This window comes from Trachinotus anak, unplaced genomic scaffold (assembly GCF_046630095.1).
Source record: "Trachinotus anak isolate AG129_WGS33_773 ecotype Australia unplaced genomic scaffold, CSIRO_AGI_Tana_v1 ptg000009l, whole genome shotgun sequence".
Lineage (NCBI taxonomy): Eukaryota > Metazoa > Chordata > Actinopteri > Carangiformes > Carangidae > Trachinotus > Trachinotus anak.
In genome coordinates this window covers 8,600,394-8,618,147 of record NW_027273860.1, presented here as the reverse complement: position 1 = coordinate 8,618,147, position 17,754 = coordinate 8,600,394, and the positions used below count along the sequence as shown (strand labels likewise).

Genomic DNA, 17,754 nt, shown 5'->3' with positions numbered 1-17,754 from the left:
CAACAACATTCTTTATAAAGGCCTCTCTCACCCCACTGACCTGCTCCCGCAGCCGCTCCTGGTGGCCCATGATCGCTGAGGCATGATGTGGGTATTTCTGCTTCAGATGCTCCAGGAAGGCCTCCCTCTTCTTGTCCATGTCTGACGGCTGCATAGCCAGGATCTCTCTGGAGCTGCGGGCTCCCCCTAATGTGTGCCTTCGAGGGACAGTCCGACTGCCTTTGGCTTCTCCTCTCGAAGGGGGCTTCCCATTTGGGGAGGCCTGTCTGCGGCTTACGTGCTCCGCGTCCTCTGGGGAGGTTACCTTCAGGTTGCTCTTGTTTTGTTCTGAGGGGACAGAGGTGACACAGAGACAAGGGGTCAAGAATACATGCTGCGCTGATGTTTTGACATCAACAACAAGTGCGTGCACATATGTTATGCTTCCATAGGTCATGACGAGGGCATGTCAGAGCAAATTCAACCATCTGAGACCTAAATGTTTTTAGACTGCAAGAGAAAAGACACAACTGACTCCACATTCAAAAAGATGGTAATATCTTCTCCTGAAGCAACACTGAAATAAACATTGTCTGATATGCAGTCAGCCCAGTTCATTATGTATACATGCTGTTTTATATTTCAGCAATAAGTCCGCAATTTAATGTGACAGACACAGTACTGGTGATGAAAACACTGAATTGAAACAGCTGTTCAGGCGTCTTTCCTTTTAGAAAAGCCATAGATATCCATCAATGCCGGGAGATGCAAACGAGAGACAGACTTAGAAACGATATCCAGAGCATCTGTTTATACATCCAGAGCCGCGCAAAATTTTGAGATTGAGCAGAATCTCCCAGATGTAATAAGTTTAACTGGGAGGATTTTAACTCAGTGATATTAAGTCAAATGTCTTTTTCTATTTTTGATGGTTGCGTGACAGATCTCTCACTCCATGGATGTCTAGTTTTCCAATTGTTGCAAGCGGGTTCACAGATTTACGACAGTAGCATGACATCAAGCATGTTTCTGATTAAAGCACATTGTGCTGTGCCATCCTTATTCTTTAATCAGCAAATCTTCCCCTTTTATCACATATAAAATCAACAAAATAGTGTAAAAGATAGAGATTTGATTTCAGAGCAGAATAAAGATAAAGTAAACACAACCTCCTTAAGCATCTCTTCACTTTGTTATCTTGTCTTGAATCAATTAGGGCCCGGGGAATACAATCATAATCCATCAATCTGAAAGGTATCCTATGAGATTCTGTGCGAGAAGAGAAGAGGAGGAGAGGAGGGAAGAGGGTGTGGATGGCAGTAGAGGAGGAGAGCTGCTCAAGTGTGAAAACAGTGGGGAAAGAAGCAATAAAGCAAGCTGATCTGCTGCCTTGTTTTCGAGACAGCCAGGTAGAGCTATAATGTGTACCTTTCAGAGGGTAATGGTGGAAACTAAAGGACCTCTTACAGAGTTCAGGTCCTCAACAGTTGAAGGAGGAAATGTCTAGTGATTTGCCACTATTTTGTGGGTGGTTTAATATGGCTTTTCTTTTCTTCTTTGAAAGCTTGAATGCATGCTGTGAGCCACAGATGAAAAAGGAATTTCTTGTTTTCCTCACAAAGACATGTTGGGACTGAGACAGAGGTAACTATGTAGGTTAAAGTAGACTGGAAAAACACATGTTTAGTAGCCTCAGTGACTGGACTTCTATTAGTTTTCATGTGCCATGAAATTTCCTCCCACTTAATTTCTCTCCTTTGATACAGTTTTTGTCAATTTCATTTCATTCTCCAGATCTTTTAAGAAAAACACAAAACTAAATAGATCCAGAAACAGGCATAATTTTTGAGAAATACTAAGAGCTGCTACGTCATGATCAAGCCCCGTCACCAGCACCATCAGCTCAAACCCCCACCCTGCTTAAGTTCAGAGCCGCAGCACGTCTCATGTACTTCCAATCCTATTTTTAACTTCCAACACACAGTTTCCCCACTGCCAACCAAATTACACTCAGCAGACAGACACACTCTCAAACCTCCAAAGGATCTGAATTCATTTGCGGGTGGCATGTCAGAAAGCTCATTACCTTCCCCAAGTGAACAATCTTTGTCTTCATCTGCAATTTCTTCTTCCATTGCACTCTGGGATCAACACACACAGTGACGGTGAAAGAGTGAGGCTAGGAGAACCAGCTAACTGCTTGCTTGGAGATTCCAGACGTAGCTCACGTGGAAAAGGGGGCTTGAGATAGGCCCTGCCCCACAGCCCCAGGATAGACTGGTGGGGATTTAGAAAGTCAACTGCATTCCAGGACACAGAGCAACTAGCCCCTAACCCTTGGGCTAAAAGCTCCTCTGCTACCACGGAGTGGTCATAGACTGAATGTAAATGTGTGGGTTCGAGGCAAGGAGTATATAGAGCATCGGAAAAAAAGATACTGATGAGAAACACGTTCTCTCCTCTTCAAACTGGACCCCGAGACTAACAGGTGTCAGTCAAACTATCTGAGACACACACACACAAACACACACACACACACAAACACACACACACACACACATATATATATACACACACACACACACATATGAATATACACACAGTCTGTTCTTTATCAGAACTTTGTCTGCAAGCTGTCTCTTGTTTAACTCTCTGTCCCTGCTGAGGGGCCCACCAGACACTAGCATGCATCCAAATGTGTCATAACCTACTTCTGAGCCACATCCCAACTGCTCTCAGTGTACGGCAGCCAGCTAATATGTGATCGAGTTATCTGATCAACACAACAGAATAAGACAAGCGTCAGTCCTGCAGGCAATGTTGTTTCCAATTAGGAACCTCACGGGAGAGACCACAGTCTTTCTGTTTGCTCCTGCTCCTGGGGTTTATGAAAAGCATCACTGTCCTGTTTTGCCTGACAGTCAGCAAACATGCTCGCCAGCTTCATATATTGTGCAAACATGTCACCATGTGCATGTCTGTAGCCGATGTATGTGGTCGTTCTTTTCAAGGAGGTGGAGGGGGAAGGGCCGCATCTGTGCATGAGTTCATTTCTTTGCAGCTGCTGATGTAAGTGACCCAATCTAAATGTGCAGGACGGCACAAATTGACATACCTTAACAGGAAAATGTGAGGAGATCAATGGCCCAGTTTGTGGGCCATGTAATTGAAAGTGGTGGGGTGAGCGCATGAACAAACATAATGCAGCAGCTGATGGATAATGTCTAACATATGGAGACAAAGTCGGCTTCCACCCACTCTCTGTCTGCTTTCATGCGCTCACATGTTCAGGCACTTAGCCACAACAGGCAGACAGTTAACAGACTATTACACGGGGGTCGCGTCATTCAATCATACTGTGGAATTGCATGAGCTTTATGCTATGTTGGCAGCCTTCACATTGTTAACTATAATGTTCAATCAATTCCAGGCATTATAGTGTAAAAAAAAATACCCTTTCTTGTGCACAAACTTTATTAAAGTGCTTCATCTACGTCTGCATGAGTTAGTAATTTCCTATGTTCCCCAGAAAATCCTCAGAGAACAGGCTTGAACATGTTGCATTCAGGAATAGCTATAAGAGCAAATGTCGGGTGCAACAGCTATAGTATAGTAAACATGGTATTTCTTCCTCCTCTGATAAGATTGTCCCATGTATGATTGGTGAAAGCCAGTCCAGAAACAGGAAGACAGAATATTTATCTGTATTTTAAAACAATAAAGGTTCCTTGAAAATTCCTATAGTATGTCATACTGATGGACATACAACTAGGAAATGACATGAAACATGAAATTGTGCCAGGTCATTTGGCACACGTACAACTATCTTTAAATATTTCATATTCTTTCAGTGGAAATAACATTTGACACATAAAAAAGATAAATGCTGATGTGTTATCAGGGTTGTGGCCTTTTTCTTAAACATGTATATATAACAAACAGTTGTATCAAAGACTATATAGCCCAAAATTTGAAATCCTGAAATGTCACTGAAATTCCTTTCAAGCCATAACAGTTAATGACAGTGTTTCTGTGTCAAATATGCATTGCCCTGACAATAACACATACATCATCCCAACCAACCAACAGGTCTGTCTTTGCCAAGCCAAATTCATAATTAAAGCAGCTCCTCCAAACCAACAATTACATCCTGTGGTCCGAACAACCTGCCCTGCGGCACTTTTACTGTCAGCGTTCCAGACCAAACAGAAAAACTGACCTCCTTCTTTCACAAAGTCACAGGAGATCTGCCAGTCAGTTATGTCTCGCTCCAATGGCTCAAGAATGTTGCTCTCTCTTTCACAACTGCCGGTGTTGAGTAAATGATGGTCTTCTCATTTGAAAGACAACATGAAACACTTGCCCATGAACACCCAGGTCTTATGAGGAGCAGGGCCTCCTGCTGTTCGCAGTTACTCTCTGGTTGTCACTTATTTATGGAGGAATGTATCCCTGTGCGGACTCCCACTCTCCCCTACTATTACTGTCCCATAACTATGCAGTTAGATACAAAGCCCTGTTGTGTGCAGTAAAAGCAGGGCTCACAGAGCGATACCCTGAAGCCATGAATACTGATACACAGCACTGGTCCACTGTTGACTATCTGACAGTATTGTTATAATGTGAAAGTTATCAGAGTTGGATATCAGATTATCTGCTCATGTGGAACTGAGCCTGGTGTACAAAAGTATCTTAACTAAATATGATTAGAATAAATTAAAGTTCTAAAATATGGCAATAATGTCTATTTTGACTAGGTATTTAGATTGTTACTAAGACTTAAAGTCTTGTTTGCCAGTGGAGTGAAACAATCATTACCCAATCTAAGATTTTTAGCCACGCTAGCAGCTAGGAATGACAATATTGGTCGATCTATTGCTCCACCACTTTGGTCCGGACTGAAACATCTCACAGACTGATAAATTTGCATAAAATTCTCTACGGGCATTCATGTGCACCAGTATGTTTCTGAATGACTTTGGTGATTCCCCATACTTTTCATCTAGCACCACCAGCAGGTCAGTGTTTTCACTCATTTGGTGAAATATCTCAACACCTGCTGGGTCGACTGGCACATTTTTTTTTTCTACAGACATTGTTCCGAAACAATGAATCCCAATGACTCATTAAACTACAATGCTGAACATGGCTTACATTAAACGTTAACATCTTAGCGTCATCACAGCAAGCGTGTGAGCACGTTGATGTTAGCATTTAGTTCAAAGAACTCCTTCACAAGCGAGTTCACAAGATTTCACAATCTAAAACTGCAGTGATGGTCTGTAAAGACAACTATGGACACATTTTCTCACTCTTATGCATCCTGTGCCTAAAGAACCTTTGTTTTCCCGTCAGTCACCCTTCCCACGTCAGACCGAGACCACCTGATTCCGTGCCCACTTACTTTCTTCCTCCCACAGTCAGCACTGCACACTGACCCTGCCAAGCCACAGTAGAGGGCTAAAGTCTGCATGTCTGTGGAGGTGACCGACTCAAAGCCCACAGAAAAAAAAAAAAGATTCTACAGCAACTTCTCACTGATTGCTGATCTGACAGATAAGCTTCTTTCTGTGGAGGTAAGTGACACCAGAGTTTAAAAAAAAAAAGGCCTCCGCAATGCAGCCTGGCCACATTTTTCAGACCACACAACACATACACACACAAACACAGACGTTCATGCTTCAACACTCACATGCAGGAAATATCTGACTTCCTATCTGGGTGTCTGTTTCATTTTTTGCCTGTTCAAGTCATAAAAAGTTCAATTTTCAAGTCATGTCAACACTTTTGAATTTTGCACACAAAGCGAAAAACATGTCTTGTGTGAAAATGGGAGAAGCGGAGAAATAGAAACCACTCATAAATAGAGGAATTTTACTTCTAGATTACCCTAAGGCACACTGCCAAAGAAAATTGTCCACTTATGAGTCCACCAATCAGAGAGGCCTTTGTGAATAAGGTGAACTTTGCCCCCCACATCCTTCTCTCCAATAGGCTGTGGATGAGTGCAGCTTTGTTTTGATTTGAGGTTGATTATATGAGCTTCAGGTCAGGGTGTCACAATATGGGGAGAACAACAGGCTGTTATGATCTTCTTAGAACAAGACTTAATGAATTCAGTATGATAGAATACAGACATTCTTAGACAGTGTACCTTAGCTGTTTTCTGTTTTTTTCCCATTCATTTTCTTTCTCCTCTCACAGTGAAACCCCCTTGTGATCTAACCTCTTTCTTATCCTCTATCTGTTTATGTGACCCGTTGATTCAAGAGTGAAGTCCACGATGCCTGTATGTGCTGTGAGAGCATTCACCCATAGCTGTGGTGTCCACTGGTACTGTCATAGTGCACAGTACACAACACGTTTTCCAAATGTTTCCTTTCTGCTGTCCTCCCCATTGAACATCACAACTGTCCATTGCTCCAGGAAAAAAATAAACACCACATATGAATCATACATATGAACCTGACAAATAACATCTTGTTAGTGGCTTTGCTCCTGAAACTTGTAGCTTGACTCCTCAGCATATGACTAGATTTTCCTCCTCTGCTTGTGTATTTGTATTTTTTCTACTTCTTTTCCCATCTCTCTGTCTCTTTTTCCCACTTCACTTGCCTAATGAGACATACACACACACTGACTGCAATGCATCTTCCAATTGAGATACAAATGTGTATGCACCAACATGTACAGTATATGTGTCTGTGTGTGTAATCAGAGACACAGGCCTGACCAGACTTTCCGCTCTGGTGAAGCCTTATAAACAGACAGAGCTGCCAAACTGACGGGCAGCTGGCCAAAAGATATGAGTTACAGACATGTGGCCTCTTGTGAGTGTGGGTGTCATCACTGGGAATAGTAGCAGTGGTGGAGATAGTTGGTGTGATATCAGAATAGCGATATGACAGCAGAGGATGTGACAGCTTAACATTGCACAATAAAGGTTAAATAAAGGTTAAATACATCTCCATCATATAGGAGACTCCTAGCGTAATCAAGTAAGGCTCCTTCCTGTAGCTGGACTCAATGAAGCATGGCAAACTGATTTTACTGCAGCTTTGCCTCCAAGTGGAATTGCTTATCCTGAGTGGGTGAGATTTGTAGATCTTTAACTCAAGTGCAGAGTTAATATGCTTCCTAATGAATGGATTGCAACTTCAATAAAGTTTAACTCAGTCTTCGGACAGCAAAGGTTCTACTGGTCTCTTAAAAGTAAATAATGCTTAAATCCTGGGAAGAATCAGTCCTCCTGTGTCATTTTGTTCTCTGTGTTCTCAGTCTATATTATCTCTCCGTCCACTTCTTCTTTCTCCTGCTGTTGCTCGACTAACAAAGCAAACAAGCGGGGGTGAGTCAAACGAGCGGCGCTGGCAGACCAGGCCTGTTAGTTCTGATACATCTCTCTAAGACAGCCTGAGGACAACTCAAACAAACAGCTTTGTTTATTGGCCAGCTCCACTCATCAGCACAAACACCATGTCTGCCTGCTACCCCTTCCTGACACACATCAGGCCCAGATCAATCCAAAGCAACTAAACGGCTACTGCCATCTCCCTGCTAAACATGTTGCTGCTACTTTTGAGAGGCACTGCATTTTCCCCACACCAGGGGGTGCTGTTGAACATGCTCCGGGCATGTTGTGCCGTGATCAAAAGGGAATTATACAGCCTGTGTCTGTGAATTTGAGTGTGTGAAAGACAGAGTGTGACGGCCCTAGTGCCTTTGCCCAGTGTACTGTGTGTTGTGTTGTTTTGTCTTGCAGGTCCTTGGCTGGGCGGGGCTAAGGACACATCACAGTAACTTCCAACACCTGGCCAGTGTTGGAAGCTACTTAAGCCCTCCAGTCTAGATGCCACGTGTGGTCTTCTCACCCACCACCGAGCTCGACACGCTCTCCTTTGTTTCGTTGGGTTATTTTGCTTTACACTGACAACATGCACCTCTCATCCCTCACCTTTCATACACCATCACACACCACTGATTCTGATTCCCACACCTCATTGATTCTTGTTGACTATTTGTTCTTTATTTGATAAATATGAGTTTATGATTGACGCACTCCAGTGTTAATCTCCCTACTTTGTTGCAGTCTCTGAGCCGGACGTAACACAGAGTAGTATGTTTGTGTGTCTTTTCCATTTTTCACAAGGAAAAAGGCTCTAGAATATTTCTTTGTCATTTATTAACTGAGTCACTAAGTGCTGCTTAATGAACTGATGTGTTTGTTGGTGCGTCGGTGTTTGCAATTATGTGTGTGTATGCACACAAATGCACATGTTTGCCAGTAAACCCCAGCAGTGTGCATACTTCATTAACTCGTGGCCAGAGTAGGTGTAAGTCAACCTAGCCACCAGCTCAGATGTCTGCTGGTCTCCCGTGACAACTGTCTCTGGGCCAACAGCGAGGCTAGTGGCGTCCCGAGGGGGAGGGACAGAGAGATGCTGAGAACAGCTGCAGCAAGGCATGCACCCAGGAGCCGAAGAGGAGGAATCTTCTCCCCTGCCTGAGAGCACTTCTTCTTTGGAAAATGACTCACGCTGAGTTGACCACTGTAACCTCCCGAGGAGCAGAATCTCCTGAGGAGATCCAATCTGAATTCTCTCTCTGGATAAAAGATAACAGTGCACTCACTGGGAAAGAAAGTAGTTCTTTGCAGTTAATTTAATCACACCAAATCCCCAATGTGAGTGACTCATTCGTTTAACGGCCTACCAAGTGTCACTCTGGCTGGGTATGATCTGAAAAAAAATTGAATACTAGTGCTGATTCAACATCTGAGTTTCAATACCAAAATGACACCTTTTTTGCCAGTCAGTTATTATATCAGATTTAATCAATGATAAAAGGAATGGGAATTTATGTGAAGAAAAAAATGAAATACTAGAATTGCAGCTCAGTAATGCACTATATCCTATCTACTATAAATATGCTGTTGTATGCATGTGGACTTCATTAGTTAGGTGTACCTAATAAACTGGCAGATGACGCATGGGACTCCATCAAAATCAGGAGTTATTATCCCTCTGCTGAGTTCTGGTCATGTGATGATTATTTTACTGTGGACATCAGATCTGCCTACAGCAGTTTTACTGCCGACTGTCCATCAGCCTGCAGTATGTTGCCCAAGTATTGCAACAGGAACTCCATGAAGTGAGAGACCATTCTCATGCCCCTCCCAAACTGCTTGTTTATAAGATATCTCTTATCTGTTTTGGCAAGATTTCTCAGTCAACAGATTCAAAAACAAGCACACGTAGCAGATAAGCTTGTGTGATGTCAACATACATATAAAAAACACACAGGCACACAAGCACAAGAGTCTGCAGTAAATAAATGATATGGCTCACTACACACAGACAGGCCTAAACACTGGAGGAAGCACCTGCTCTCCTTATCTGGTGGTAATCAGATGGAGTAAGAGACATTTAAAGACAGCTGTGGATGAAGACACACTAGAGGCCGAAGCAAATTAAAGCAACTTCACCATCACCTTCACTGCAGCGAGTTAACTATGCAAGCCTGTACATGGCTTCCATTTAAATATGACTTGCAATATGCCTGCTCTCTCACAAGTTTATTAAAAAATGATTGCGTTGCAATTGACTCTCTTCATAGTGATAAGCAGCTTAGGACCCAGACTTCTCGAGCCAGTCAATCATGGGTTCCTCACTTTCCCCTCTGCACTGCGTATCTCTTCTTCTCCCTCTTTTTCTCCGCATGCTAGCACAGCGTAACCAGCGTAAACCTAAAGCTCATTACTACCCAGCAGCTCAGGAATGAAATGTTAAAAATTAAATGCATTACTGAATCAAATAACAGCAAATCATCGTTTGTCATGCCGTAAATTAACTCTGTGATATGAGGCTTGAGGATATAGGTGTATTGTTTTAAAATGTAACGCTCAAAGAGCTCAAAACTACTTAGATTACTTTATATTCGCAAAGGGTCTATATCTGGGTGTGTGTCTACATCAGAGCTGATGAGGCTGAGTGGGTCCATAAGGTCCTGCTTTGGATATGTGAGTGCTGCTGGAGCTGATAAGTGATGCAGGTGGTGGAGGGATGTGAAATGGCTCTGTGGACTGGGAGCCACTCTGAGAATCCTGGGAAGACTCGTGCCACTGTCCCCAGTCTTTATCTGTGAAACCTGCTGTGTGCTGTCTATGTGTCTATGGCTGTATGTCCTGTCCGTGTGAGTCAGTGGGTGGACTGCATCCAAGCTTAAGGCTCTGTGGAGCAGAAGGGACTGAGGCTGAAGTGTTTGTGAATACGGACCAGCTTGGCCAGACCTATTCAGAGGGAGGGAGAAAGTGCCTTGATGCAGAAAGTGTGCATAAACTATAATTGTGTAGGGATAAGTGCATTCTTTCCCCTCAAAAACATTCTGTAAAGACATTGGAAATCTGTAGTTTCCCACATAAAGCATACCAAAAAAAAAACAGGGTATGTAAATATTTTCAAGAGTTGCAAGAGGGGATTTCTTAGAGGAATCACAAGAATGCAGGTGACCAACTTTGAGGGGAAGTAAGAGTAAAACAACACAAGCTTTATTGTAGTGTGGTCGCAGCAACGGAAATGTTGCAGCTTTCCCGTGGGAGAGGAGGAGAAAAAGTGAGCGCCTGAGAAGTTTAATAGTTTCACTCAAGTGAGGCCATAATGCACAGACAGATAGGGAGCAGGTCACAGGGTATATGGATAGCAGAGGAGTTTCTCAGCGGGCACAATGTGACTGATTTTACTACATGAATTATTGCCTTCCCGTGTTATTGTGCTCTAATCAGTTTTTCTGCAACAGTTCAGTTGTATTTTATAATTTAACAATCTTTGTATTTTATAATTTAACAGTTTTTCTATTTTATAATTTTAAATGACTCAGCAGGGTAATGTAACAGTCTGTTCTGTTAAAATAAAAATCTGTTTTAGGAAGCAATGCAACATGCAAGGTAGGACATTGAGAAATTTGTAATTAATGTGTAGACATCTAATGTCACAACTTCAAAACAGCTCTAACCATTACTTTAGTGTTAACAACGGATCCACTACTTATGTATAATGTGTTGCTTGTATTGATGAAGCCACAGAGATTTATCACTTCACCCAACAGTTTGCCTCAGCTCAACTGAACCTGTAAGTGTCTTTTAGCTCATTGTTTTTGGTTTTATGACCACAAATTTGACTGTTTTGGAATCTCCTCACTCTCATAGCCCAGTTTCCAGACACAGCAAGGAGCTGTTTTCATTGGAAAAAATACCAACACCAACAGATAAACCAACTGCACGCTCCCAGCTCTCAGTGAAGCATTTAGCAGCTAAAGAGACATTTATTTCCCTTAGCAGTTGGTGGAGACCGCTATCAGATATGCCAAGTGGCCAGACACGAGACTCTGATTGCTAATGTTCGCCTGAGTCTGCTGAATGAGCAATTAAGCAACTTTTTGTTGTTCACCATATCAACAGTATAAAGTGATAATATGTGTATATTATGCTTAAAACTTGTTGTGTCATTGTGTCATGTCATTAAAAAATAATCATTTAATGCAGGTTTTACTGTGAGTTGTATAGAATATATAATGTATATAATGATGATATTATGTTATTTTCATTTTTTGCATCTGATAAAATAAAACAATGAGAGACAAAATTGCTGAACTTAAATGTTATTTAAGTTATTATTATTTATTCAATGCTAGTATATTATTCACTTGAACACAGAAAGAAATGTGCATTGTCTCTGTTTGCTTTAGTAGATCCGCACTCAGCACTGTACTTATTATTTTAAATAATAAAAAAAATGTCCACCAGCAATCAAAAAACTAAACTCTGTAAAAAAGTGTATCTTGAGTGCAGGCATCAGCCAATGCAGATTATTGGTTTATCACTAATAGAAAACTGGGTTTGTCTCTTCAACACATCATTTTAAGGAATTTAATTGTTGATATTAAGTTATAAATATAGACCTAGTCAGATTCTGATAGATTGGCAAAAACAGTATCTAAACACGTGGGGGTCCAAATTGTCTTGAAAATGAAAAGTCATAGATTTAATGTCTACAATAGTCACTGTGTCCATTAATATCTGTGGGTCCAACTAAAGTCTGTCCACCTGCTCACTCATACTTGCTTTCTCTGAATAAAGGCTGTCATTTCTGTCAAAGTTTGCTCACCATCGAGGTCACAAGTACATTTTGAACAGTGTATTATGCAGGCAGAACACTGATATTGAAACTGATGAAAAAGCCAGTGCTACAATCATTAAAAACATCAGTCAAGGCAAATTTAAAAACTCCCACTGACGTGAATTCTCGGGCTTGAAATGGATGCTGAACACTGCATGGCCTGTACCAAACATAGTACAGCAGTAACTGGGCTATTCATGTGGACAGGCACAAAGCAGTTCCTTCATGTGCTATTAGGTTAGTTAAATGCTAATTCCCTTAGGGCTATATTTACAGGGGCTTTGTCCTCCATGGGAGAGTCAGCTCTGCTTACCCTTTGCACTGTGGCAAAGGCAGAAACAGGTCTGAAATATATTTGTCATCAGTCTAAAAATAACCTCAGGAAAAAGCACGCACGACACAAGGCTCCGTGATTTGAGAGGAGGAAAAGACATTTTCAGGGATCCTACTATTTCAGCCTCAGGAGCTGGCCAGACCCTACCGGCCCAGAGTCCTCTGATTGGTTATTAATGACATCATGCCCAGGGCCAGCCCCCCCCCCCCCCCCCCCCCCCCCTTCCCAGCCTGACGATGTCATCAGTGCTGAAGCATCTCAGTGATGTAATGCAGGGAGGGCCATGACAAGCACTCAAAAAGCACCCCGTCTTTCTTCTCCTGCCTTTCTCTCTTTTCTCCTCCAGTTTCTTTTTTTCCCCATTCCTCCCTCCATCTCCATCTTTTCATTACGCCCTTTCCGCTCATCAGCTGTATCCAGATAAAAATCCCTTCCCACCTGTTTATTAGTGCTTAAACACAGGGCACAGAGATTTGCAGTTAAGCCCAGAGCTATTAAGAGCTCTTAAATGGCTCTTAAAAAGACTAGGAGAAATGACAGAAGGAGAGCATTTACATTTCCTAATCCTGTCTGTGTCCTGCAGCTGTAATTAAAATATGGATCAGAGATCATGACCATTTTTTTCCCACAGGGTGTGAGCAAAGACATGAAAATACAAGTGGGCATTACGTCATTAAATCCTACTGCTGGATAAAGAGCACAACACTATTCTGTACACTTCCATATACACAAACACAGTGTGTAAAGTGACTTTCACTACAGATACAACCTCTAAGTCATCAAAAGTGGCACACAAGTACACGCAAATGTGTAGTCAAACATCTGTGTGTTAAGTCGGTTTGTTCCCATTTGATTTATTCGGACCATTTCATCTTTTTTGGCTAGGCCCTCACATCTGTTTTTTAATCACAGTTTGTGAGTGTGTGTGTGTACATACGCGTCCTGGGCAAACATCCAGAGCTCAAGCGGATTAGTGAAGGGACTCTACCCTGATCAAAGCAGCGCAGAATCCAGCTTACTGGGACATACTGTGTAACACATAACCCCCGTTGGAAATGATACTGTACATCCTGCAAACCCTTAGACCACCAACTGCAATGCAGTATAGACTCTTAAAAGGGAAATATTTTGGATTTTTTTTTTTTTTCGTATTTCCTATCATCTAGACAAATTCAGGGAACAGACAATCAAACTAAGTGCTGTTATCGAGTGTGTAGTATGCAGCTGCTGTTCTGTTTAATAGTCCAAAGAGAATGATTTGCTTGTTTCTGGGAAAACACATAGAGAACAAGTAGAGATTTTCCCCTGGTGATGTGGATACATTTCTGGTTCAGAGTTCACAACAACACGATGATGAACAAAATACATCCAAACATTCTCTGGATCTACAAAGCCTGACTCAATTATTTTCACGACAGTCAAACAGAAATAATAATGTATATAACACAGTGGGTTTACGGAGTGAACACAATGCAACTTCCCTTTCGAGACTATCCTGCCCGAAAAAGCAACACCAAAGGTTGTCCGTGTGAGTAGCTTGAACGGCCCATAGTTAAGTTTTGTTGTTAGGTGACCTCTAGTGGCCGTAGTAACTATGGCAGGAGTAAAGGAGGAAGTCAGGTGACGTAGGTGGCCTATATAGAGCAACAAAGTCGGCATTAGATGGAGCTTTCAAACTGGAGACCATCGCTCGTTTCCTGTAACCAGTGTTGTTTATTTTATCAATGACCATTCCACAACTGTAACCTTGTGTTTATTATTGTTACATTGACAATGAAGATCCAGTATGCTTCCCACTGCTGCCCTCCATTTTGGTCATATGTTTGGGACAAAGCCGTCAATGGTCCAGTGCACTGGTACATTTCTATGGGTTGTATCCGAGGGTAGGAACAAGAGACCTATATGGTCCTTTAGGTTGGGGGACTTGTTCCTTTTCACTACTATTAGTTTTTTAATTAAATATATTGCGTGAATGTTGGCAACAAGCAGAATGGAGACTCACATGGGCCCTAAAATTTCTCTAATCAATCTGTGACAAAACCACAGAGAATTATCACCTGACTCTCCAGTTCCCTTAAATCCTCTGGAAAATTTTAGTGTCTTTCAGCTTACTGTTTTGGTTTTTATGGCCCATGCCTGTGACTGTTTGGCTCAGTTTCACTGCTCTCATCAGCCCTGTTTAACCTCTGGTAAACCCACTGTACACCGCCTGCCCAGCACCGAATGGCAGACAGGCAAAGTTAGAAAGGATCTGGTGAGCATAGTGGAGAATTTAGCAGCTAAAGAGCCTGATATTTCCCTCAGGAGATGGAGGATACCAAAACAGCAAAAAAGGGAGTGAATATTAGATTAACACTTGTAAGGTGGCAGGAAACCAGTTCAAAATGAATGCCAATGTTGCTCTATATCTTCTGGATGTGTAAGTAAACAACTCTGAGCTAAAACAGTCACCATAAAAACTTGTAAAAGTGATCCAAGTGTTGTGTTTACAGCTTGTCGTGCTGCCCTCAATTGGCCAAAGGTCTAGTTAAAGTTTGATGGGCATTTTGGCAAAACTTTTAACATGATGATCTATTAAGTATCTATCAATTATGAGAAGGATGTAAAAATAATTGATATAGACATATATGACTCATATTACAGGCACATTAAGCCTTGCTTGCTGCACATCTGAAGAGAAGCTAAGCCTCAGAGTTCTGTCACACTTATTGGTTGACCCTAATTGGGGCCCACTGATACCAAGTAAGACATGCATTATGGATGCACTCCCAGTAAATTCAGATTGAGATAGTGACTGTAATTAAGTCATCTTCCAGCTCCACAGAGAGTCCTCCATCAAACTGTCTGAGCTTGACTGAGAGAGCAAATGGGACGTGTCTGAGTCTAATAATAAAAGGCCTGCTCAACCATGGCTGCGATCTCTCAGACTGAGCGGATACTGAGCAGAATTTGGATAAATTAACAGGAAGCTTTCACCCAGGCTGATATGAACTGATATCTTAATATGTAAACAAGGCATGTGTGGCTCATTCCTCCTTTTGAATGGCTTGTTTTGTGTGAGTGACAGCCCACTGGTGAGACAGACAACGTGCCGAATTCCAACACATCTGCACGTGCACACATGCGCAGATAGTTGATACAGTACCCGATTCCTTCCCTCGGCTTCATTACGCACATAGTGAGATGGTTATTTTGCAAAGCCTCTGTGGCTGACCACTGTCATCCACCACCTAATGGCTTTAGCATGTGCCTTGCAGCCCATTGGCTCCAGCGGTCTCAGATCTTGGAAAGCTGAAATGAAGCGGGGCATTGTTGTGCTGCTGCCGGGGAGGATACGCACTCTTGTGAAAGGAGAACCTGACGGGAAGGAAACTTCGAAACAAAGTGCTAAGAAAAGCTGATAAAGGGCATAAGGGACGGAACTGTGTGTGTTGGTGTGTGGATGAATGTGTGTTAGGGGCAGTTTCCCCTCTTCCTGCCATTATAAAAACTAATGGAAATGTTCAGACGTTCGTGGAATGTTCTGTGGCCTTGAATTTTAGGTAGAAGCAGAGTGGGATCTTGGGGGAATGGAAAATCCAAGCAAACCAATTACTAGCCGTAGTTTTCCCCTATTTTATGGGGAATGTAATGATAGACTGGTAAACCATATTACTGCTCTATAATATAGATATTATCTGTAGAGATAAGCTTTAAAATATAGAGTTTCTCATCAGGTCTTGTGAAGGAGCTTTTAAGCTCAAAACTCAAAACAGAACCCCGTCACAACTGGGCAAGCTAAAATGGAAAATACCTAAGACCTATTACAATTTTCAGCCATCAAGACTGTTAAAATATTATTAAACTATTTTCTCACTGGAGACATATTTAGCTTTTATTAACACTGGCAGTACCACAGAAACCCATTCAGGATACTGAGGTGGAGCAGAGAAGTAAATGACTTGCTCCAACATTGAAAATGTCAGGTTTTACAAGATGACTTTCATTACTCTGATGGGAGCACAGGGTAGAATAGCTCAATGGAACAGGAGTGCAGTCTGGGCCAGATGGTCTAGAGGTAAAAAAAAAAAGCTAAAAAAAAAAACACCCCTACAATTATTTAGTACTGTGTCTGAGAGGATCCTTAGTCGAAGAGATATATATATCATGCAATATTGCATTTCCAATATGCTTCTCAACAAATCTCATAAAAAGATCAAAACCAAGAATAAATTGATTTCATTAACAAGCATTGCCTGTGTAGTCAAAGTCTTGGTTAGTTGTTTGTATTATCAATCTCCACTGTCAAAAAACTATCCAAGAACACCAAATCTACAACTGTGCTTAGGCCCCACCAAATACACTGTTTACTCCTGTTACTCCTGAGTAATGTTTGCTAAAAACTCCAGTGACATTTTCAGGAGGGAATGAAGGAGCTTTGGAGCTTTGTGGCTGAGAGCTAAGAGGCAGGCTGGGTAAGTGAGAAATTATCGTTGGTTTTGATCTTTTCATTGGATTTGTAAAGAAAAATATTCAATATTGCCAACAATATCCTCTAATAAGACTAAGAGTCTATTTGTGAAGCTATATTGCTCATTATAAAGAAATCAGATAGACAGATGCTAGATAAATAAATCCATTGAAGAAAGTTTGTTTTCACAATTTCACAAAACTGTATAATGTCTGCACCAACTAGCATCATAATCCATTCAACAGGTTTCATGAAATTTCATTTTGATCCACAAATGTCGACTGGCTGGAGCCACTGGAAAAGTCATGAGGATTTCAACATTTCAATAACTCTGTCACAAGACAAAAGGATCAAAAATATTGTCTTGACCAAAGCGTTGGAGCAATTGACTGACAGACTAAAAAGAATCTGCTGCTTTAGCCTTGAAACAGCATTTGGTAGCAGTGATGCTACCAAATGCTGTCCTCAACTGCAACACGGATTTTAAGGTAAGACGTGTCACACTTGTATAATCCCACTACTACTTAAATAAAGTCTTCAGAGTGTACAGACTGGATTCTGTGACTTCACCTATCCATACACAAATATAGTGCAAATATAGCAACTCTCTCTCTCTCTCTCTCTCTCTCTCTCTCTGTGTATCTGTCACTACATTTAGCCTGAAATAGTTTTATTTGATCCTCATTAAACTGCTCTGCTGGGCCTCTTTCCAGTGTTTACAAGGTCCCGCCTATTTATCAGTCAGAGCAGGAAGGAGTTCTCCAAACAGACTATGTAGAGATAGAAGACAGGTTTCCTCAAAACTTCCAACTCCAGAG

At 41.7% G+C, this 17,754-nt stretch overlaps 1 protein-coding gene across 17 annotated transcripts in view; it reads right to left on the bottom strand.

The window, feature by feature from the left end:
• Positions 1-17,754, bottom strand: part of LOC139625240 (sickle tail protein homolog) — an 83,312-nt gene that overhangs the window by 42,132 nt on the left and 23,426 nt on the right. For 15 of the 17 annotated variants that reach the window (XM_071485034.1, XM_071485038.1, XM_071485032.1 and 12 more), the window contains exon 2: positions 41-327. In XM_071485034.1, coding sequence (XP_071341135.1) covers positions 41-327 — 287 coding nt within the window. Of the gene's footprint in view, positions 1-31; positions 328-2,065; positions 2,197-17,754 lie in introns of those variants that run through there. The other 2 variants (XM_071485041.1, XM_071485035.1) reach the window with 2 other exon arrangements.